The sequence below is a fragment of the Erythrolamprus reginae genome, chromosome 2, assembly GCF_031021105.1.
Source record: "Erythrolamprus reginae isolate rEryReg1 chromosome 2, rEryReg1.hap1, whole genome shotgun sequence".
In the NCBI taxonomy this organism is placed as follows: Eukaryota; Metazoa; Chordata; class Lepidosauria; order Squamata; family Dipsadidae; genus Erythrolamprus; species Erythrolamprus reginae.
Window position 1 is genome coordinate 304,634,936 of NC_091951.1, and position 24,106 is coordinate 304,659,041.

General features: G+C 35.7%; 1 protein-coding gene across 1 annotated transcript in view; it reads left to right on the forward strand.

The window, feature by feature from the left end:
* MCTP1 (multiple C2 and transmembrane domain containing 1) overlaps positions 1-24,106 on the forward strand; it is a 166,562-nt gene that overhangs the window by 129,912 nt on the left and 12,544 nt on the right. The window contains 1 exon segment of the mRNA XM_070743023.1: positions 5,597-5,650. Coding sequence (XP_070599124.1) covers positions 5,597-5,650 — 54 coding nt within the window.

The window sequence follows — 24,106 nt, forward strand, 5'->3', positions numbered from 1 at the left end:
AGCCAAATGCGGAAGTTCGCCTTTGGCGTTTGGCTTCAGGACTCATCTGGGAAGCGGCGCGGCTGTTTTAAAAGGTCGCAGCCGGGGGGGCTTCCCAGCACCCCCCCGAACCCAGGTTGGGGGTTAGGGGGTGCTGGGAAGCCCCCCAGGCTGGCTGCGACCTTTTAAAACAGCCGCGCCGCTTCCCAGATGAGTCCTGAAGCCAAACGCGGAAGTGGGGTTTTTTTAATTAATTTTTTTTTTAAATCGCGATATAGCGTTTCGCGAAGATCGAGATCGCGAAACTCGAGGGATCACTGTATATGGATTAATACACTAACTATATGGAATCTATTCAAATGTGTTCTGTTCAGGTAATACAGTTATATAGAAACTTTACATCAGAGTGTTTGCATTTTAAAGATCTATTTTATTCTGTAGTTACTTGAACTATTAAGAATCATTTTCAAATTATTGCTGGCCATTCTTAGTTTTATAGATTATGAAGTGCTACAAGTTTTGAATAATATACAACTGGGTCAGCTTTCAGAAAATGTTTAAACTTGGATTCATCTAATGACTGTGTTATAACTAATTAGTGTATTGTCAATGAGCATACGAAATATGAGAATATTCAGTTTGACCTAAGCTACTTTCTCATGACCTAAAATCATCTGAGAGGTTTTATATATTCTGTTTAAACTGTACACATTTAATCATTTTATTTTATAATTACATATAAGCATTGTATATCAACTGATACCGCCAACACATATTGTGCTTTGATTGTACAGAAACAAGTGGGAAGAATGTAAATCAACTCCAGATTCTACTCCAATGCCTTTAATAGTTTATAGAATATAGATGTTGATTTGGGATGCAGTTCTGTTCTTATTGTTGAGAGAGAAAAAAGGAGAGAAAGTGAAGGAGGCATCTACTCTGCTTGTAAATTATGTTGCCAGATGCCTAATCTCTATTTTTGTTATATGGAAATAGCTTGATTGGAAGTTTGGGGAAGGATAGCATTGTTCAATTCAAACACTGTAAAACAAATAGTTTTGTAAATACAGTGTAATTCATGAACTACAATGTGTAAATATACATATACCCTGTTTCTCCCAAAATATGACATCCCCTGGTAATAAGATCAATCAATCTTTTGAGTGCATGGCAATAAGGCCAAGCGCTTATTTCAAGGTTCAAAAAAATATAAGACAGGGTCTTATTTTCAGGGAAACACAGTACACACACACACACAGTATATGGAGTCAACTTTCACAGGCTCCTAATTGTCATCTGTATTCATATATTAAACATGGATCTACCCCTGAAATCAGGTCGTTAAGTAGCTTCCCCTCTTATGTGGCATATACAGTGGTGACAAGTGACATTACAGAAGGTCATGTCACTTTTAACTGCTTGCATTAGAGCTTTCTGATTTCCCTGGTGCTTTCCTTTGTTTGATTAATACTACTAGGTTGTGAAATACAGACAGAATTTTTTTTAATGGAAGAAATCTAGTCATTTTATGAAAGTTTATCCTGTTATATGTTTATATGAATATTTATATGATTTATTCCAAAAAATATTGGAAAACAAATCTAAATATGGAATAAAACTGACATTTAATATTGAAACACTGTGATCTAATGCTTCCACAAGATTTTTTTACTATAGCACACACATTATTTGAATAGAAAGTAGAACCAAAGATAACAGAAGGGGCAATTGGTTACTCACATAATAGCATAGGTTTTAAGTTACTGTTTATAATAGACTGCTTCCTAACTCAAGCCCTGGGATTCATGAAGCATTTCCAGATTCTGCTTTAATATTTATAGTAAAATATAAACATTTCATTCCTGCTCCAACATTACCAACACTAGGAGTTACATTAAAATCTATATCTATAGTAAATCTATGGAGCCTTTTGAATTTCCAAGGGAAGTATAGTGGAATATTGGAAAAAAACATTGCTAGAATAAAAACGTAATTTTTAAAATTAATATATCAACTCAGGTTTTTAACAACGTATTAGACTGCCAACATGCACATGAAAAGCTAATATATCAGAATTTATTTTGTACCCACTTATTTTGGGAGTACAATTATGTGAGTAGCTCATGTATCTGCAATGCAGATACTGCACATCTCCCATTTTACTACTAGTGCGCAGTGTGGCCCATACCAGGTAGGAACCCAACACTGTTTCTGACTTAACTTGCTGCTGGTTCACTTCCACCCACAGCGCATGGGAACTCCTCATGGGCGCACTTGCACAATGCCAAAAAATCCACTTTTTTTTAAAAAAAAAGCCAAAATCAAGATGGCACTTAGAGGTTTCTGGGCATGTGTAGAAGAGAAAAAAAGTAGATTTTTTTAAAAAAAAAAACATTCAACGCCTTTGCAAAAATTCTGCTTCCTGTCCTTGTCCATCTGTCTGGGAAGAGTTTGATCTGTTGACACCTGATAAAGTGGACAAGGCCATTGGAGCTGTGAGTTCCGCCACCTGTTTACTGGATCCATGTCCTTCCTGGCTGGTTTCAGCCAGCAGGGAGGTGACACGAAGCTGGGCCCAGGAGATTGTCAATGCTTCTTTGGGGAGGGGGTCCTTGCTGGCTCCCTACAAGGAAGCACTTGTGCGCCCCCTCCTCAAGAAGCCTTCCCTGGACCCAGCCATTCTCAACAACTATCATCCAGTCTCCAACCTTCCCTTTATGGGGAAGGTTGTTAAGGTGGTGGCGCTCCAGCTCCAGCAGTCCCTGGAAGAAGCCGATTATCTAGGCCCTCAACAGTCGGGTTTCACGCCCAGCTCCAGCATGGAAACTAGTTTGGTCGCATTGATGGATGATCTCTGGCGGGCCCGGGACAGGGGTTTATCCTCTGTCCTGGTGCTTCTTGACCTCTCAGCGGCTTTTGATACCATCGACCATGGTATCCTTCTGCACCAGCTGGAGGGGTTGGGAGTGGGAGGCACTGTCCTTCAGTGGTTCTCCTACCTCTCCGGTCGGTCGCAGTCAGTGTTAGTGGGGGGTGTCAGAGGTCGACTTCTAGGTTTCTCCCTTGTAGGGGTGCCTCAGGGGTTGGTCCTCTCCCCCCTGCTATTTAATGTCTACATGAAACCGCTGGACGAGATCATCCAGAGGCATGGGGTGAGGTATCATCAGTATGCTGATGATACCCAGCTCTACATCACCACCCCATGTCCAGTCAGCGAAACAGTGGAAGTGATGTGCCGGTTCCTGGAGGCTGTTAGGGTCTGGATGGGTGTCAACAGGCTTAAACTCAACCCTGATAAGTTGGAGTGGCTGTGGGTTTTGCCTCCCAAGGATAATTCCATATGTCCGTCCATTATCCTGCGGGGGGGGGGATTACTTTTACATCAACACTCCGCAGTCTGCACTGGTTGTCGATCAGTTTCCGGTCACAATTCAAAGTGTTGGTTATGACCTATAAAGCCCTTCATGGCATCGGACCAGAATATCTCCGGGACCGCCTTCTGCCACATGAATCCCAGCGACCGGTTAGGTCCCAGAGTTGGCCTTCTCCTGGTCCCGTCGATGAAACATTATCGTCTGGCGGGACCCAGGGGAAGAGCCTTCTCTGTGGTGGCCCCAATCCTCTGGAATCAACTTCCCCCGGAGATTAGGATTGTCCCCACCCTCCTTGCCTTTCTCAAACTGCTTAAAACCCACCTCTGCTGTTAGGCATGGGGAAATTGATTCCCCTGGGCCGTTTCTGTTTTATGTATGGTTCGTCTGAGATGTATGACTGTTTTTATATTAAGGGTTTAAAATTGTTTTTTAATCATTTGATATGTACTGTTTTATTGTGTGAGCCACTCCGAGTCTTCAGAGAGGGGCGGCATACAAATCTAATAAATAATAATAATAATTTAAAAAAAGATGGCGGTGTCCACAGACCAGCACCGATCAAACCGGCTCCAAGATGTCATCAGCGGTTTGCTACCTGTTTGGATGAACCAGTTCAAACCAGGTGGAGCCCACCTCTGGATATAGTCAAGAAAATATATGTCTCTTTTACATAAAACAGATAATGGGATTCAAAGGCGTATGAATAACTTGGTTGAAATCAGGTCAGAACAAGACTTCAGTAGTATGAGACAAAATTATATGAGTTAATACTCTCTCATTCTTGAGTTATGTCAAGCACCAGGGTGATTTTAACTAACCATCACTGAAAATTCTCTAGACAGTCAATGTACCTAAAGCAAATGTATTCAATTAATCTCATTTCAAGGAAATAGGAAATGCATTTCATTTATTCTGAAGACAAAGTTAACTTTTTTGTATCAATGTCATCAGTTTCCATCAGCTTCCTCTAAAGCTTTATCAACTTAGAGGACTGTAGAACTTCAGAAATTGCAATTGTATCTGGTTGAAATAAATACAGTAACAAATGTTCGGGTTTGCTCTGAATATAAACTGATAAAATATGCATAGGTGTTAATAGGGAAGGAAACATAAGAACATAAGAAGAGCCATTCTGAAGAGCCAAAGCCCATCAAGTCCAGCGTTCTGTGTCAATAATTTTTCTCTATCCACCTTTTCTATCCCATGCGTGATTTTATACACTTCGATCAAGTCACCCCTTAAACGCCGTCTTTCAAGGCTGAAAAGACCAAGGCGTTGCAACCTAGTTTCATAAGGGAAGTGCTCCATTTCCTTTATCATACTTGTTGCCTTTTTTGCATATTTTCCAGTTCCATTATATCCTTCTTGAGGTGAGGTGACCAGAACTGTACACAGTACTCCAAGTGTGGTCTCACCATCAATTTGTACAGAGGCAATACAACACTTACTGACTTATTTTCAATTCCCTTCCTAATCATGCCAAGCATGGAATTAGTTTTTTTTACTGCTGCTGTGCACTGGGTTGACATCTTTATTGAGCTGTCCACCAAAACCCCAAGATCCCTTTCTTGGGTTGTCTCAGAAAGCTTGGTCCCCATCAGTTGGTAGGTATAATTGGGGTTCTTTGCCCCGGTATGCATAACTTTGCACTTGGAAAGCAGCAGCATACAACAAAACGTAATGACACAATCCTATGATTCATGTATTTATATCCTATGCAAATACAAAAGGCTGAGGTTTTGAAATATGAGATCACGAATTGTTTCACCATTCTTTGCAACATTAATTGTATTCCTGCAAAATTAAGAAAAAAGAATGAAAAAGAAGTGAATTTCTAAACTTCTTGTCCTGCTTACTTCTTTTTGTACAGTCAGGTTGAGAAGTTTAGAAGCTCTGAATTTCTTTTCTGGTTTTTATTAATCAGAAATTATAACCTACCTAGTAGCAATTGTGTTTAATTTGAACCAAGATTAAATTATTTTGAAATAATTAGAGTTAAAATTTGACATTATTTGACCTAACCATTTGATAGCAGCCAGAGGACACAGAAGGGTTAAAAGTGGAGCTTTCTACTTTTGTATATGCTTGGTAATAGGTTACAAAGTATATTAAAGCTTTGTTTCTAGATCAACCAAATGTTGTACATTTTTTACACATTAAAAAAACCTTTATATTGCAGAAAGATTAAAAAACAAATATTTCTCTTTTAAGCTCTTGATGATTGCTACTCTTTATGCCTGCAGGTAGTGGAGGACATACTAGAGGACGAGGAAGAAGAGGACGACAGAGATGACAAGGTAATTATCTTTCCTGGCACCTGGTACCTAGGGATGGGATACAGTAGACACAACACTGCTCTTACAGACAGTTAAAAAGGAACAGGAGTCTTTTGTAGTGCCGAGCTGTTTATCATCTTAACAATGCTATGGTATGTGTGTGCTGTAGAAGGTATAAAGATCTATAAACCTTTCCTTTCCCTCCCTTCCTCCCCCACCACATCATGTTTTTGTCCAGAGCTGAACCATTTTTATTTATTTTTTTTACCTTTCTTTCAAGAACAAATATATTTCAGCTTGTCTGGAACTTGATAGCTGTTGTGAAGAAAAGTGCAGTGACAATTGTTTTTGAAGGACAAAAATTTGTCCTCTCTGGAGCATTTCAAATAGGACTGTACTTCCAGGTGGGAGGAGTGTTGTAAAAATAGAAAAACCATACTGTTTGAAGGTGGTCTGTTGCCATCTGTAATTTTCTGAGAATTACTTGTTAGAAGAGTGCTTTGATGTGTGTGGCACTCTATAAGGTATTTAAATAATCACAATTCTCATCTGCCTCTTATCGACAGATTCGAGATTGGCGTTGTGTGGCCCAGCATCAGTCTAAGGGACTGGTTGCTCTTTCAGGTGTTCAGAATGTTGCTCAGTTCCTAGGTTGCTGTTTGGACTGAGAATTTCCACCACAGTAAATAACAGCTAGTTAATACTGGTTATTGAAGCAAGCAATAGGACTGCAAGGCTGTCCCTGGAGAAGAAGGAAGAGGCATAGAGAGGAAATTAGAATGACCTTGTAAGAAAGAGACCGAGATGTTAGTTGCCAGGGCTGGCTTATGGAAAAGTGCAGCAAGATAAATGTCTTTTAAGAACTTTTAAAATGAAGATACTGGGGGACTGAAATATTCAGATTATTCTAACATGTTCCATTTAAATGCAGAAAATGCTGACTTTCATAAATGTTCACGTACTCTTTTAATAAACCATCAACGATTTTTTTTTGAAGAGCAGTGGAAAAAACCTCTATCTTAATATATGCCTTTGACCTTTGTTGCTAGTAGAGACATTTAATTCTATATCACTACAGGAATTTTAGGCTGGCAGCCAGAAAACATTTGACATGTAGGGAAATTTACTATGATTAGTTTACTCTGAACAATTAAGATTTGTGTTTTGAAAGATGAACCTCTGAATATCTTTATCATTCCACATTTAGCAAATACACGATGGTAGTTTTTTCTCTATGTATTTTAATGATTTTGATAACAGCTTCAATCATGAAATAATGTCACACCTAAATTTCTTCGAGGCAAAGCCATATGTGCCATTTTCATTAGAATGTTTAGCAGTACAACACATGATTAATCATGAAGGTCAATCCTATAGCATAGTGAACTTTAACACAAAAAACATTTTTCCTCTGATAAATGTGGGTCTGCTATCAATTTAGGAAAGGTTTTGTTTAGCACTTAGGCATATTTCATTATCATTTTTTTGTATTTTTAGAAAAGCTTATAACTAAAATCTCTTTAAATTAGACAACCTACTTACTCTTTTCTCTCATTAGTATTTATATATATGTGCATGTATCTGTACGTGTGTGCGTGTTCTTAATTTACTTTTGTTTAAGAAAATCCTGATAGTATTTAAAGGACTTGCCTCATTCAATAATAAATCAACATCTTTCACTGTCTGTATAAAAAATGCGGACAGTAATAATAAATAAAAACTGTCTGGAACTACTGTGTTTTCCCCAAAATAAGACCCTGTCTTATTTTTGAACTCTGAAATAAGCACTTGGCCTTATTGCCATGCACTTGTCTTATTTTGGGGGAAATAGGGTATATCAATACTTAATATTGGCCATCTGAATCACTTTGTAAAATTCCAAACACTTCTAAATTGAACTATTGATGCCAAATAAATATGGGTGATTAAGTATCTACATTAAATAATAATAATTTCTATGTGAAATGACTATATGTCTACTGTATATAGCACAGTATTTAATGGAAAGATTGATAAAGAATTGTTTGGCAATTGGTTATTTTTCAAAGCAGACTTAACAATATTTTTCTCAGTTAAGTGTTTTCTGCATAGTGTAAATTAGATTAAATCATCAGTGATTTAACTACTTCCATTTTAAATGAATATATAATTTGAGTTTTGAGAGAAAACAAATGTAAGTTCTGCTATGGTGACGGATGTTGACCTCTAGCTCTCAGTATTGTTCTGTTTTCTCATTTGGTAAAATAGTAAAGTGAGGTCAGTGGGTCCTCTTATAGAATAAACATAAAAAAATTAATAAATGTGCCAAAGCCTCACTTTAATTGAAATTGAAGCATATATTGCAAGGATATAAAATATGTCCCAGATGTCTAGCCACACGGAGTAACTTAGTTTTCCCCGATTACCACAAGGCAACTATTAGTTCAGTAACCTTTTGACTTGGGGGTAAATGGGGCATTATAAGGCTGAGACCTACAGCACCTGTTTTCTATTTAATAAAGACCTCTGTACACTTTCCCTTAGCTGCTTCATGTGTTTTTGCTTAGCATATTGTTAGGTGATTATGATAAGGTTCTTTCCTCCAAACTGGTGTAGAGATTAGACACTTAAGCAAAATGAGTGGGTAACTTATTTGCTACTCAACCAAGACTGTGTGGGCATCCAGAGAAGTATTTTTTTTAAGATGGACTAGGATTGTGGCCTTTGAGAGTACAGTGTTCCCTCGCTTTTCACGGGGGATGCGTTCCGAGACCACCCGCGAAAGTCGAATTTCTGCAAAGTAGAGATGCGGAAGTAAATACACTATTTTTGGCTATGAACAGTATCACAAGCCTTCCCTTAACAGTTTAAACCCCTAAATTGCAATTTTCCATTCCCTTAGCAACCATTCAGATTATTATTCACCATGTTTATTTATTAAAGTTTATTTAAAAAAATATTTACTAAAGGCAGACGAAAGTTTGGCGATGACATATGACGTCATCGGGTGGGAAAAAACATGGTATGGGAAAAACCCCGCAAAGTATTTTTTAATTAATATTTTTGAAAAACCATGGTATAGACTTTCCGCGAAGTTCGAAACCGCGAAAACTGAGGGAACACTGTACTGACTAAATTGCAGGATCCTAACCATAATCAAACCCAATGTCTCTTACACGTTTTGTCTTGTATAAGCAGTTTCACTGAATTTAAGTGAGTAGTTCTGATTAAAAATCTTTCTTATTCAGATATGATTTAGTAATAGATATGCTACATTATTCAGACATAGTGTTTAGTTAATATAAAGTCATATTTTATGTGAATATTATTTCTGTATATTAAGAAATGTTCATTTTCAGATAAGACAATAGCTATCTTTTTTAACATATATGGCTTGTTAACAACATATAGTAATGAAAATATATATTGCATTATGGGGGAAATAGATTGTTAGTTCAGTTCAGGACAACATGCAAAATTCACCATTGCTTTCAAGGTTGCACAATTTAATTACAGTAAAAAGATGATAATCTATCTACCTTCTATTATTAAAATTAAAGAAAGTTATTTAGTAGATGAATGCATCTTCAAACAGCTGCTTAAATGTTATCTCATAACACTGGCAATTACATGAAATTAAGCCAATCTCTAAGAAGCTTCGTCTAATTGAACATTTAGAAGGTAATCTAATATATTCCTCACCCAAATGTACCATACTCCTTTCAGTAGGTACAATGTAAATATATTGCATTTCTCTATTAAATAAAACTGCCTTCTCTGTTGCCATATTGAAATGTTCCCTGAAGATTTGGATGACCCAATCCTTTTGGCATTTCATAGGGCATCAAAGATCTGGCTATTCCCTCAGGAAGTTTAAAGCAACCCTAACTACTTCATTACCTTTACTCACTAAAATAGAACAATTTATAGATCCCAGGCATATTATTTTGGATGTTTATTGATAAATGATTTTTTTTGTTTCATTGCTGTGACATAGCAGCAATATAAATATGTATTAATAAATATATGTATAAAAATGGAGATCTTATTAATGCATATGTTATACGTATAGCGTATATAGTGCTAATATATGTTAGCACTGATGTTGAATTCATTATCTGAAAATGAGTTCTATTAAGGGATATATTAATTATCTTTCCAAAAAGCCTTTATTTCCTGCTTTAATTTGCGCTTCTCCAAATAACCCTCCAATGACTGGAAAAAAGTACTTGAATCATATTCAATGGAAGCAAGAAAGGATGGTAAACAGAACCCATAACTGGATAATCAAAATTACTGTGTTAGCACCAGTTAAATTAACACAAATGTATATTCAAGCATTTGAGTTCCTCAGAACTGTTTATCATGTCTTTTAATATGCAGCCATATTCAATTCCAGTTGTATTTCTCCTTCCAATTTTTTTATTTTTTTGTAATATCTGATAAAGAATTCTAGAGAACTGAAACATTTATGCATACTTTTCTGGTCCAAGTCTGTAGTTTGCAGAGAAGGCATTAACAGAGGGATAGAACCAAGATCACGTGAAGTGTTAGTATCACTTTATATTGCCTTGGGTAGGCCACACTTGTAATGTTGATCACCACGTGTAAAAAAGAAGTTGACATTCTAGAAAGAGTGCAGAGAAGAGCAACAAATATGATTAGGGGACATGGCATGTTTCGTTTAACGAAGGGAAGAACTGGGGTGACATGATAGTAGGCTTTCAATATCTTAACAGTCTGTCACAAAGAGGAAGTAAATCTTTCTCCAAAGCACTTGAAGGCAGAACAAGAAACAATGAATGGAAACCAATCAAGAAGAGGTCCTAGAACTAAGGACAAATTTCCTGATAGAACAATTAACCAGTAGAATAGCTTGCCTTCAGAAGTTGTGGATGTTCCATTACTGGAGGTTTTTAAGCAGAGATTGGACAACCATTGGTCTGAAGTGGTATAGGGTGTCCTGCAGGGTTTGGACTAGAAGACCTCCAAGGTCTCTTCCAACTCTGTTATTGATTTTCCATTCTTGGAACCTGTTTATCATAACAATCCCCAGGGAGGTAGTCTTTATTTTATTGCAGTAAGTTGTCCCCCTTATTTATTTATTTATTTATTAATCAGATTTGTATGCCGCCCCTCTCCGCAGACTCGGGGCGGCTCACAGCAACAACAATACAATGTAAACAAATCTAATATTTAAGTTAATTTTAAAAACCCCAGTTTAGAAACCAATCATACATACTAGCATACCATGCATAAATTTTATAAGCCTAGGGGGAGGGAAAATGTCAATTCCCCCATGCCTGACAACAGAGGTGGGTTTTAAGGAGCTTACGAAAGGCTAGGAGGGTGGGGGCAACTCTGATATCTGGGGGGAGTTGGTTCCAATGGGTCAGGGCCGCCACAGAGAAGGCTCTTCCCCTGGGTCCCGCCAAACGACATTGTTTAAATTTGTTACATTTATATAATATATAAATTTATATTTATATACCAGCTTTCAGTGAGCTTATGACACCCAGTATTTTGACCTTGTCTTTCATTTTAATTTCACAATTAACTTGTGAAATAGTTTAGTTTGTGAAGTTTGTTGAGAGAGTAAGCAATTGAAAATGATTCTTTTCAGTTCTAGGAAAAAGCTAGACAGGCTACCTAAGCAGATGTTGTCAATTAGTTTGAAATTAAAGTCATATGTGGGATTGCATCCTGTTCTAATCCTGATGTAGTCTAAGGCCTTACAATCAAGGAAGTTGAGCACCTGCTGTAGCAAAGATGATATGTCATCAGAACATTTCTCTATTTAACTACCTAGTTTCCTGTTCCACCTGACTTTATTTTTTAAAAATGTTCCTTTAATTAAAACTAACTAGGAAGCTGGTATGCACGTAAATGTATCATCTTCTATAGCAACTTTATTTACACGAATGTCAGTGATATCTATAAAGGCTCTTGTACAAGTGTAGGAGGTCAAGAGTAAATTTGTTTAAATTGTAGATAAACTTATCTATAGAAAACCTTTGCTAAATTAGATTCTCAATGTCATGGGCTCATTTGCTGCCTAAATTGTGAGGATTTACTCCTTGGTTTTAGAAATCTTTTAATGTTTCTAAATTGCTGTTGTAACTGAAATAGTTTCTTTGTTTTCTATGCTGACACTCTTTTGTACTTTGCCACTGTATATTACCCAATAAAACAAGGAACCTGTGTTATAAAATTAACAATATATTCTTAAATCAGTTAAGTACTGATGGTGAAATATTTGGGCCTTTATGGCATATGTTTTTAACAAAGGAAAGTAATCAAAACTGAATTATTATTGGTAATTTGTGTTGAAGTTAATCTTGTCGTTTATTCCCTCTGTCTGCCAAAAAGATTTTTTCCCCACCTTCGTGACCTGTTTTTAGTGTAACAATGCATTGTGGTAGTCACTGGGATTAAGTCTGGATAGCTACATCATTTTTGTACTGTTGCAATAAATTATTAGTCTTTTCATACATCCCATTGTAATTCCAGGTATTTTTACATGAAAAGCAAGGCATTCCTACTTTAAGTTAAACTGCTGAGGTAATTTTCCTCAAACAACAAATAGGATTTATTAAGCCTGTCATTCACTAATACTGTACTATAAAAGTTTTGATTGGGAAAAAATAGTCAAGCCTTTCTTTCTATTGTAAAATGCGATCTTAATCTATAGAGCTCAACCTATCTCACTAAGTGTTACAATTATTTTATTTTATCTAAAAGCAGCACATAAATCATTTGTTATTTCCCTTAAAAATGAATTATAACTGCTGCAACAAAAATAACTTTAGTCACTATTGAACTATTGAAAAAGGAAATGATCCAGAAAATGTAATAGTTTGATGCTTTGCTTTAATTCTTGCTATTTAGACCATCTACCAGACAAATGAGTTCTAGATTTTTCTAAGTAAAGAATGTAACACACCAAACTGAAGATTTATTTTTCAGTATTCTATGCCTGGGTGTGTCAGGTACCATTATTACATTAAAATCTTTTGTCACCAGACTAAACCTAGCAGTGCTAGGTTTACATTCTAGTAACTTAGTAATTTGTGGAAGACGGATAGAAAAAGCAAATTCTTAAAGAACAGTCCCAAGTTTTAGGATAATTTTATCAAACAAGAATATTAGGCAACAATAAACAATATATATTTCAATAGGGACAAAAGCAATTGGATAGGATAAATCAGAGGCATGAGCTTGGTGTATTCTGTACACATAAAAAGGACCTGGATGTTTTGGTAAAATCACACGTTGAATTTGAGCCAAAATTTGAGCATCTGGGGGGAAAAAACAAATGTAATCTTTGGTTACATCAGTAGAAATACACCATCAAGATCAAGATAAATCATTATTTTCTATTTTGTGTCAGACCATACCTGTAACATTACACACAATTCTGGGTATTATATTATAAGAAAAACAAAATGACAATCAATATGGTAAAGGACCTGGAAGGAAACACTTAAAAACAATTCTGGTTGGCATTAAAAATCTGGTGAACAGAAAACTATAATGAAACAATTTGGTTGTTTCACGTAGAAGACAGGAAAGAATTGTTCATACTGTTCCAGAAGTTAGGACAAGAAATAATAGGTTGGAATTACAATGAAGGAGATTTTGTTTGAAGATCAGGAAAAAATTTCTTAGTGGCAGGAGCTATTTAACAATGGAGTAGAATGTCTTAGAGAGGTGATGGACTCCCTGTCATTAGGGGTGTTTAAAGAAAAGCCGGAGGGCTATCTTTCAGGGATACTGTAGTAGGGAGTTTCCTGCACTGACCTGGGAACTGGACTGGATAATATCCAAATACTTGAGAGAAAATTATTCCTTTATTAATTTTCCCATCCTATAACTACAAAACTCACCAACTTGAGATAAGTTCTTCTATTAATACTAAGAAAGGCGAATTGATCTTATATTTCCTTTTATTCTTCCCCTCCTCCCCAATAGCTGTAGAGGCAGCTATGTTGTATTCAAGAAGGATGTAATTTGGTCCATTCTCACTCTTGGCTTTTTGTACAAAGCCTTTTCTTTAATCTGCCAGAAATGTGGCATTGGCATTTCTTATTTTTGAAACCATTTTAATTGCAAATTTCAATATATTTTGTTTCAAGACAAAAAAGATATAAAAATAGGAATTTAAAAATAATGAGAAAATTCCTATGCATTTATCAATGAAAGGTGGCAGATATATCTCCCAGGAGCAAACTGATTTTCCTATATTTTGTTGTATTTGGAAGGGAGGAAAATAAATTAACAAAGGAAGAAGAAAAAGAAGCTAATGAACCCTAGTGAGTCACCTTCACTTATTACTCTACCATTTTTTTTAAAAAATGTTCATAATGTCAATGAAACATACTAAAAAATATTGGTGCCAGTAATATGTATTGCTCATTTATCTGTTCCAAATACAGTGGTGTTCCAAGTGCAGTCATGTAATCTGGGGGCAGTGTCTGATCTTCAGAATTAGGTTGTAAGTACTTTTGAAGGGGTTGTGACTGTCTGAACTTTGGTTGTATTGATTGAGGTGGGAAAGGGGATCAGTTCACTTTCTGTGCAGACCTAAAGTGGTATCTGGTAATACATTAGGAACAGTATTTCCCTTAGTAGAATGATAGCATAGGAACTAAAGACCTTCAACAATATCTTCCACACTGAATAAAAATAACCTATGGTTAAGTTTTCAAAACGTATACTTTCTAGTTTCTTTTGTATGGGGGTGTCTTTTTCCTTTTATATTTGTAAACTGCATCTATAATTCTAGATCCTTGGTTCCCAATGTAGGACCCACACCCCACAGGGGGACAATTTCATTTTTAACGGAGGCAGTTGGAACCTTATTTAAACCTAGTTAATGGCCTTTAAGGCTACCTCTGTGTGAATAGTTCACTTTTTGAATAATAAGAATTATATGTCATGGCGGGGGGGAGGCCTCAGGATTTTAGAGATGCTTAGGTGGGACATGGCCAATAAAAGGTTGGGAACCACTGTTCTAGACACTGTGATCCCTGCATTTTCTGGTATATTAAAATCCCATTTAGGGAGAAAAAAGAGGAGTTTCTTATCTTTTTCCTTTCTTCTTTGAAAAATCTTCTAATAAGGAAATCTATTCCTTTTCTTTATAGAGTGAAGAGATTTCAGACAAAAGAGAAATTATGTCCATCAGGATTAGCTATTTCTTGTTACCAAGGGAACTTCTTTATATTTCCATCATTTTAACATGAAACAATAAAGGCATTTTATGTTATTTTTGCAGCAATTCGGTGAAATTGCTTTTCAGAATTATTTTATTTACAACGTTAATATTTGTTTGTTTGTGTTTTGGTTAAAACTTGGCAGTGAACGGTTAATTTTCCATTAAAGTAAATTTACCAGTTCATGAAACTATGATAAAATATTTATATAGAAACTTGAAGAGGAATGAATATCCACTGTTCAGAATATATCCTGGGATCCAGTATTAGGATATGAAGAAGGAATAATAATAATAATAATAATAATAATAATAATAATAATAATAATAATACACTGGAACTTGTGCCGGAACTACCATTTACCAGTGGCAAAGAACTGGTGGAATCATAAGCCCGAAAAAGTGGTTGAAAATGAGCAAGCAAAACTACCTAAAAATCGAACTGCAACGACTCTGGCATAAGCCAGTGAAAGTGGTCCCAGTGGTACTTGGCATGTTGGGCGCAGTGCCAAAGGATCTCAGTGGACATTTGAAAACCATCGGAATTGACAAAATCTCCATCTGTCAATTGCAAAAGGCCACTTTACTGGGATCCGCACACATAATTCGCCACAACATCATGCAGTCATAGGTGCTTGGGAAGCGCCTGACTGGTGATGAAATACGAAATCCAGCATAGTGATCTCGTTTGCTGAGTTGTATTGAAATAATAATAATAATAATAATAATAATAATAATAATAATAATAATAATAATAATTTATTAGATTTGTATGCTGCCCCTCTCCGAAGACTCTTACCTCATCCTGAATCATTTTCAAATAGAAATGAAAATATTCTTAAAACTTCCTTTTGTTTAGTAAAAAGAACCAACACATGTAAGATTGGTTATCAGTATAACATTCTGGAATCAAAAGTATTTTTAACAATAAATAGTGCTATGGCCAGTAAATTTATGAATAAATGAATGAATGAATTAATTAATTAATTAATCTTTATCTATTTAAATTTATCTAGGGTCTTTTTCTTAATCTCCCTGGTACAAATCAAAAAATAATTATCTGAACTATAAACTTAACTTTTCGTTATCTGTGTTTCAGACTTATCTGGAACTTATCTATCAGTAATTATTTGATCCGATTTGTAGTATTAGATTTACATTTATTTATTTTTCTTCTGCCCCAAACTACTGTGGGTCATTTGCATGATCTCTGTCAGTTTTCCACCTGTAAAAAATAGATTAATATCTTTAGTTGCTGTTTCGCTAGAGGACTTGATCATTCAGAAAATACATTTATCAGGAATATTTAATGCCCCTGCAGAGATACTCTCTGTGGAGCTATCCTGTGAAATTTCGGAAACAGAAGAGTGTGTGTGCTATGGTAGGTCTTTCTAAATGTAAAAAAAAATATTTTCAGTAAAATCTCACTGCCTATGGCTTGTAAAATAGATTTTGGGTTATAATCTCATTAGACTAATTTCATATGATTACAAACCTTGTTTTCTTTAGACTGACCTGTATATTCATGTTAATTTTTTTGGTGTGTGTGTAACAATAATTTGAATGACTCTTAGCTCCCACGGATCTTGATAAAAAATTGAACATTACTAGTTATGTCTTTTTGAGAGCTATTATTTTGACTGCCATCTGTTCTATATAGACTAATCATATAATGAATATTTGCTTAACCCCAAATGTCCAGAATGAAGGAAACTTTGTAATTACTCATTAAAAAACACTGCAGGCAGTTCAAGTGTGAATTATTCAAATAAATGAAAGTTGACTAGAAAAAAACCCATAAATTTGTCTAAAAGTATTTTCTGTTGAGGAATGGAATAAGAAATATGCAGGAGGCTGAATGTGTTCTATTTTCCTGTTCCAAAGATCATAAAAATTTTACAATCTCCCTCCTTGTTTACTTAGTATTGCTCTGTCCCAGATCTGACAAATGCATACCTCAGTAACATAATTAAATCTATGGAAAGTAGGAACAAAGAATAGAGGAGGGAAAGACATCAAATAATGGCAGTTTTTATTCCTCATTGTTGAACTGAAAATAGTTTGCAACCAAGGCTGAAAAAGCATTGAAAATTTACAAGACAATAAATAATACAAAACCTACCTGACAAACATTAGAGATAAATGCCATCATTGAATTCTTCTATTGTAACTGCCAATGTTTCCTTTTTAGATTCACTAGAATAAGGTTGAAGATGGGAAACATTTTATTTATTTATTTATTTATTTATTTATTAATCAGATTTGTATGCCGCCCCTCTCCGCAGACTCGGGGCGGCTCACAGCAATAATAATACAATGTAAACAAATCTAATATTTAAGTTAATTAAAAAAAACCAATTTAGAAACCAATCATACATACTAGCATACCATGCATAAATTTTATAAGCCTAGGCCTAAAGAGTCCCAATCACTACACTCCTTGAAAAATACTACATTGTCTCATATTTATTGGAATTAGGTTAAATGCTGAGTTTTTAAAAAACATTGAAATCCAAAAATCATTCTGAAATAATATTTGTGAATCTTTATACTGTGTTTACCCTGACGCCTTTTTCAAATGCAGTTGCCTTAGAACTTTACATTGAAATCTGTAGGCATTAACCTATAAATCCTAGAATGCCTTAGAACCCTGGTTCCCAACGTGGGGCACACAAAATTTGATTTTTGAGCGGGACAATTGGAACCTTGTTTAAATCAAGTTAATGGCCTTTTAGGCTTTCTCCGTGCGAGTAGAAGTTCACTTCTTGAATAGTAAGGATTATATGTCCGGGTTGGGGGGGTGGTGTCAGAGTTTTAGAGATGCTTAGGTGGTGCATGGCCAAAAACAGCTTGGGAACCAAGGCCTTAGAACCATATTATTGGAAGGAGAATTCTTTTCATATTTCCTAAATAGTTACCCCCTTCAGAGATCTATATCTAAATTTCATTGCCCAAAAAGCAGTGAAAAAATGAGGAAGAACTCTGATCAGTAGATTTGCCTGGAACTGTATTGCTCTTTAACCACAAATAAAATACCTTTTTATTTTCATAGGCCTTCTAGAACCACTGATTTTGGTGAGATACTAGACAATCTGTGATCTATTGGGTCATTCTTCCTTCCACATGTAATACAGGTTTGCATTATTTCCTCTCCACCCTCATGACTTTTCAGGAAAGCCATGGTGAAGCCTCGTCCTCTATCCCCTCTACCTAACCTGCAGAACTACCTGCTGTTTTTCAGAGTGAAGTCAGAAAAGGGGAATGGTCAGTAATGGGCAGCCAAAAATTTTACTGCCGCACTGTGGGTGTGGCTTATTTTGTGGGTGTGACTGGGTAGGAGTGGCTTGCCGGCTATGTGACCAGGTGGGTGCGGCTTGAATGATCATCATCGTTCAAGTGAACTGTTAAGTCCTCGACTTACAACCTTACCAGTGTTGCTCACTGAGGTGACAATTTGCTTCGTGTTTCCCCCCCCCCCCCCCAAATCAGGCTGGGTAACTAGGTGAATGGGTGATGCCAGAAGCATAAATATTGCCAGCGCTGCTTCCACCCACGCCTTCTGCTTGCACCTCAGGTGGGAGATGGCCGCGTGATGCTGGAGCGGAGCCGGGCAGGAGAGAGGGAAGCTTGTCCAAGGCCAGGAAGGAGAAAGGAGGAAAAAAGCAAGGAGTACAGACGCAACAGCAGTAGGGAAAAAAAGGAGAGACGAGCCGAGACCAGTAATCCAGGAAGTGACAGCTGTCGATCAACTAGAGCTGTGTACGCATCTTCATTTCCACCAGTGGAACTGCGTTCCACCCCATCTTGCCTGCTGCCCATGACTGGGAATAGCAAACCATGAGAAAAACTGTACCTATCCCACATCCCCATTCCAGCATGTTCCTATGAGCCCCTTCCAGAAAGGAAGAAATTCAATTCAATTCAATTTATTAGATTTGTATGCCGCCCCTCTCCAAAGACTCCGAAGGAAGAGGAGACACCCATTGTGGATCTCCCTCCCTCCCTGCCCCAACTAGACATACTTATTAGGAGGCATCCCAATCATTGCCTCATCTTTTCTCTTCACACATCTTTTCTATTTTTATATTAACTTTGTATGTTACCTATCTTGCCATTAATGACTTGTAATTTCCCCATTTCACCCCCCACAACCTTCAGCAGAACTACAGTGAAGCATCCTCCTCTTCACCTAGCTTACAGAATTACCTGCCACTTTGCTAGATGGAGGAGGATAAAGGGACCTGAGACCATAAGAAAAACTACATCCTTACTCCCTATTCCAGTATGCACCCTAAGACCTCTTCCCTTAAGGGAGGAAGAGGGCTCATCCATTGACTGCTGATTTACCATTAGCCATCTGAATTACTGAGTACCGGTATATATATATATATGGGGCTATTTTATTTATTTTATCAGGTTAAAAAAATGTATTTTCTTTTATGGAACAGATCAGTGAGTTTACTCTACTTGTGACCCTCTCCATGAAATCCAAACTGTTTGTAAAGAAGTTGCAGTATTTCTCGTCACCATCCTTTTAGTTTGCAAAAAAATCTTAAAACCTTTCTTACATTTTTTTACAACAAATATTCCTTTTTCTAGGTGTTCATTTTGAATATTTTTTAATATATGAAAATGTGAAAAATGTGATAAAGAATGAGTAGAATGTCAAGATAACATATTTGTGCTCCGGCAATGGAAGTTAGACATGACAAGCTGTCCAAGGCAATTTGGGCTGTGCTCCGAATATCAGAATTCAACTGTAAAGAAATTTAATAGATAGCTTGGACAAACCTATGTAAAAGTTAAAATAACTAATTCTCAACATATATACAGTATTTTATTATACTGGTAGGTAAAATGGATTTCATATGAACTATGCAATATAAGAAGAAAATTAAAATGAACTTCTTATGATATAGAAGCTGAAAATGCCCATTCATGTTCTTCAACATATTACCATATAAATATTATGTTTGCCTTATTCAAGCCCTGTAGATAACACATATGTTCTTCTGTTCAGGTTTGAACACAATGTATTAGTGAAAAATGTATCATCATTCTGTGAATCTTGGCGTGTTTCGTCCTCATTGGCATTCATTTATTGTAGACAAAATGCATAATCAGTCTTACTCATCTTCTGTAATCCTGCTAGCAAAGAACTAATGTATTCCAGTTATTGTTATAGTCCTTATTGCCATGGTATCTCTTTTGAGTTGCACAGTAACCTCGTTTTTATGTCACATTCAGTTTGTACAAAGTGTGCTCTTTTAGAAAATGAGTTCTACTCTACTTTTCATTCATTAAAATTTTAACTTCTCTTTTATTCTTAAGAAAATGTCCCAAAACAAATATTATCATAGTCACCGATTTTTCCCCTTGATATTTGAAACAAGAAATTGTTACCTGCTCTAGGTCGAAGATGATCTTGCTGTAATATCTGCAATAAAATGTTTGTTTCTCTGTGCTAATCCATAATATCATATTAATCATAATACTGTATCTCCGGGACCGCCTTCTGCTGCACGAATCCCAGCGACCAGTTAGGTCCCACAGAGTTGGCCTTCTCCGGGTCCCGTCGACTAAACAACGTCGTCTGGTGGAACCCAGGGGAAGAGCCTTCTCTGTGGCGGCCCCGACCCTCTGGAACCAACTCCCCCCAGATATCAGAGTTGCCCCCACCCTCCTTGCCTTTTGCAAGCTCCTCAAAACCCACCTCTGTCATTAGGAATGGGGGAATTGAAATTTTCCCTTCCCCCTAGGCTTATAGAATTTATACATGGTATGTTTGTATGTATGATTGGTTCTTTAAATAGGGTTTTTTTAGATTATTTTTAATATTAGATTTGTTTACATTGTCTTTTTATTGTTGTTAGCCGCCCCGAGTCTGCGGAGAGGGACGGCATACAAATCTAATAAATAAATAATCTGATGTCATATTTACTATGTAGCAGTCAGAGAGGTAAAAAAAATACAAGCAAATTATGAGGCCTATCTGGCGGTATGGTTTCAAGGCGTACGTCTGCTATGAGCTATTTTTTGCCCACTCTTGCCTCAAGCGATTTTATTTTCCCAGACAGGTAGCCTTTGGATATATTGGCACTGTAATTTACAAAATCCCTGGCAAATTATTAAATGCTGACAATTTTGATAACTCTAGTCTTAATTCATCTGGAAGACAAGGAGTTGAGAAAGACTGTTCAAACTGTTTTCAAGAAGCCATTGTGATTTTTATTTTTTCTAAATGTAAATTTTATTGAGATGATCATAATATAAAATAAAAACAAAGATAATAGGAAGGGGGGAAGGGAAAAGATTAAAAAAGTGTGGGACAAAGGGGAAGAGAGAGAAAAGGAATTGACTTCCAACTTTTTTCAGCGCAACGAAGTACAAAATAGAATTAAAGCCTCAACATTTCTATCACAACACTACTCTGATCAGCAAAACCCATAGTCAAAATTTTATATATTTTTTGCCAGAAGCAGAAGAAGCAGTTTCCAGTAGAAACACAACTAGATTCATTATTTTCTCTGAGTAAAATAGTTAATTTCACCATCTTTGCTAGCTCCATCTATTTTTCCATTGTGGTGATTAATATATCTTTCCATTTTGCTCTTAAAGAATTTTGCTGTGTATAGTAAAAAATAATCCTGTTTTTCAAGTTTCTTATCCAGTAATCTTAAAAGCAAAGCTTCTGGTTTTAATTTTATATTCATTGTAAGAATATTCTGGATTAAAACATAATCTGGCCCCAATATTTCTTTGCTTTATTAAAAATCTGTCAAAAGGGATAAAAAAAGTATTCTTTACAATTACATTTCCAATATACATTTGAGACATCTTTATATATCTTTAACGATTTGCCAGGCATTTTGTACCAATGATGCATCATTTTGTAAAAGTTTTCTTTCAGATTATACTTCAATATCAAACCATTTGTCCATATTGCTCAAGCATTATATCCAAACTTCTTTGCCCATGGAATCATGCAATATTTTACGTACTCATTTTCCAATTCAATTTCAAAAATATTTTACAATAATATGTTCATCATTGGCACACAATACAATTTCCAAACCATTTTTTTTTACAGATTCAAACCCATAATGTCAAAATTAAACCTTTTTTAAAATTGTATGTATGTGAGCCAGTGACAGATAGGCCAATTTTGCTTTTGATTTGAGGTTATGTTCATTTGATTAAAATATATTATTTCATCATAAGCCTACAAGTCATCATTTCTTTTCCAAAAAAGCTTTCTCTTGTCTAACAATCGAGAGAAAACATAGAGTGAAAATAGAATAAGGATAGAAATGTAAAGTGATATTAAAAGAAAGGAAAACAAAAATATATACAAAGAATAATCTCTGATTACTTCTTTCAAGGATATAAAGTACACTTACATCCAACTTCTAGTTTACGACTATAATATAATGTTCATCTCCCCCAAAAGAAAGGTGATTTTTTTTCTTTTTAAATTTTAACAATCATAAACCCATATGTCAAAACGTGATTTTTCTCCACTTCTTGCAAAATATCCACAAAGAACTCCCAATTATACATTAATGTCTTTGGTAATTTATTTTAAAAGATACATTAACTTGATTACTTAACTTGAAAATTCTGCACTGATTTCTATGAAATTTGTCATATTTTATTTCTTCACAATGGATTACATTTTTTATGTTTCATACAGTTCTGGTGAAAAGCATACTCAGATTATTAAAATGTAAAATTCAAAGAGTCCTGGGATATTTTCATGAAATTTGGAATTTTATTTTCTCCTAATGATCTAAGTTGCAAGTAAGGATTGCCCTATTCTGATAAAATATAAGACAAAAAAGGGCGTTATAGTTACTCTATTAGCTTACTTATTATTAGAATGCACTTTTATGCCTTGTAAACAGATTTTTTTGGCAATTGAAAATGTTAAGATTATTCCTCTAGTTTTGCCTCAAGGAATACATATGGCTAACATAATTTATTTTATTTATTTATTTATTTATTAATTTATTATTTAGATTTGTATGCCGCCCCTCTCCGCAGACTCGGGGCGGCTCACAGCAAGATACAGCAAAGTCATGACAAATCCAAATTATTTTTAAATATTTAAAAAGATTTAAAAAGAACCCCATTTACTAACAAACAAACACACACACAAACATACCATGCATAAATTGTACATGCCCGGGGGAGGTGTTTCAGTTCCCCCATGCCTGACAGCAAAGGTGGGTTTTAAGGAGTTTACGGAAGGCAGGGAGAGTAGGGGCAGTTCTAATCTCTGGGGGGAGTTGGTTCCAGAGAGTCGGGGCCGCCACAGAGAAGGCTCTTCCCCTGGGGCCCACCAACCAACATTGTTTAGTTGACGGGACCCGGAGAAGGCTCAATTTGGGTTTATTAGGAATTTAGAATTGTTATTAATTGTGATATACAAAGAAGAACTATCTTGTATTATACTTTTATTTATTTAACATGTAGTTATTTAAATCTGAATCTGACAAGGTCAACGTAAACTACTAGTTTCAACTCAGATCCAACTATTTTTCAAGTTCTTGGAAGAAAATTGTGAAAGGCTTTTTAAAGACTTTACAATACATTAAACACAAAACTTTTTTTTAGTACAGGGAGCCCTCACTTAAGAAACCTTTGTTCAAAGTTCCAATCAAAGCTCCTATACCTTTCTTCTATTCCTATATCTCTTCTTCTATTCTTTCATTGATATGTTCTATTACTATATCTTCTTTTCTATTACATTTCTTAGATATATTTTACTATGAGTATCTCCTCTATAACCATCATCATGTATTTTACTATGTGTATATAGATATATACCCACTAAAACCCTAATTGGGTATTGGACAAAATAAACAAATAAATAAATCATGCTGAATGAATGATAGCTGCAACTGGCCACCCTTTGTTGTAGCACCCCACAAACATATGATACAAATTCAGTTGTTCGGCAGCCCATTTTCATATATAATCGTAGCATGTGCTTCATCTTGTCCCATTGCCTATCTCCCTCATTTCTGTCCTTGTAGACATTCAGATGACAAAATCGATTCCTATAACAGTCCATCTTTGTTTTGAGAGAAAATACTAAAAATATTTGACAATGGATATTCTAATATTCTAATGGAATATTAGGGACTTTCGGTTTGCTGAAACTGGTTCATATGCTCTGTGGTAACCCAGCACCTTGCTGGGAAAAAGTGCAGCTTTTCACTAGTCTGGGATATTTTCTCTACAAATCTTTAGAACAGGAAATAAAAAACAGCTAAGGTTTC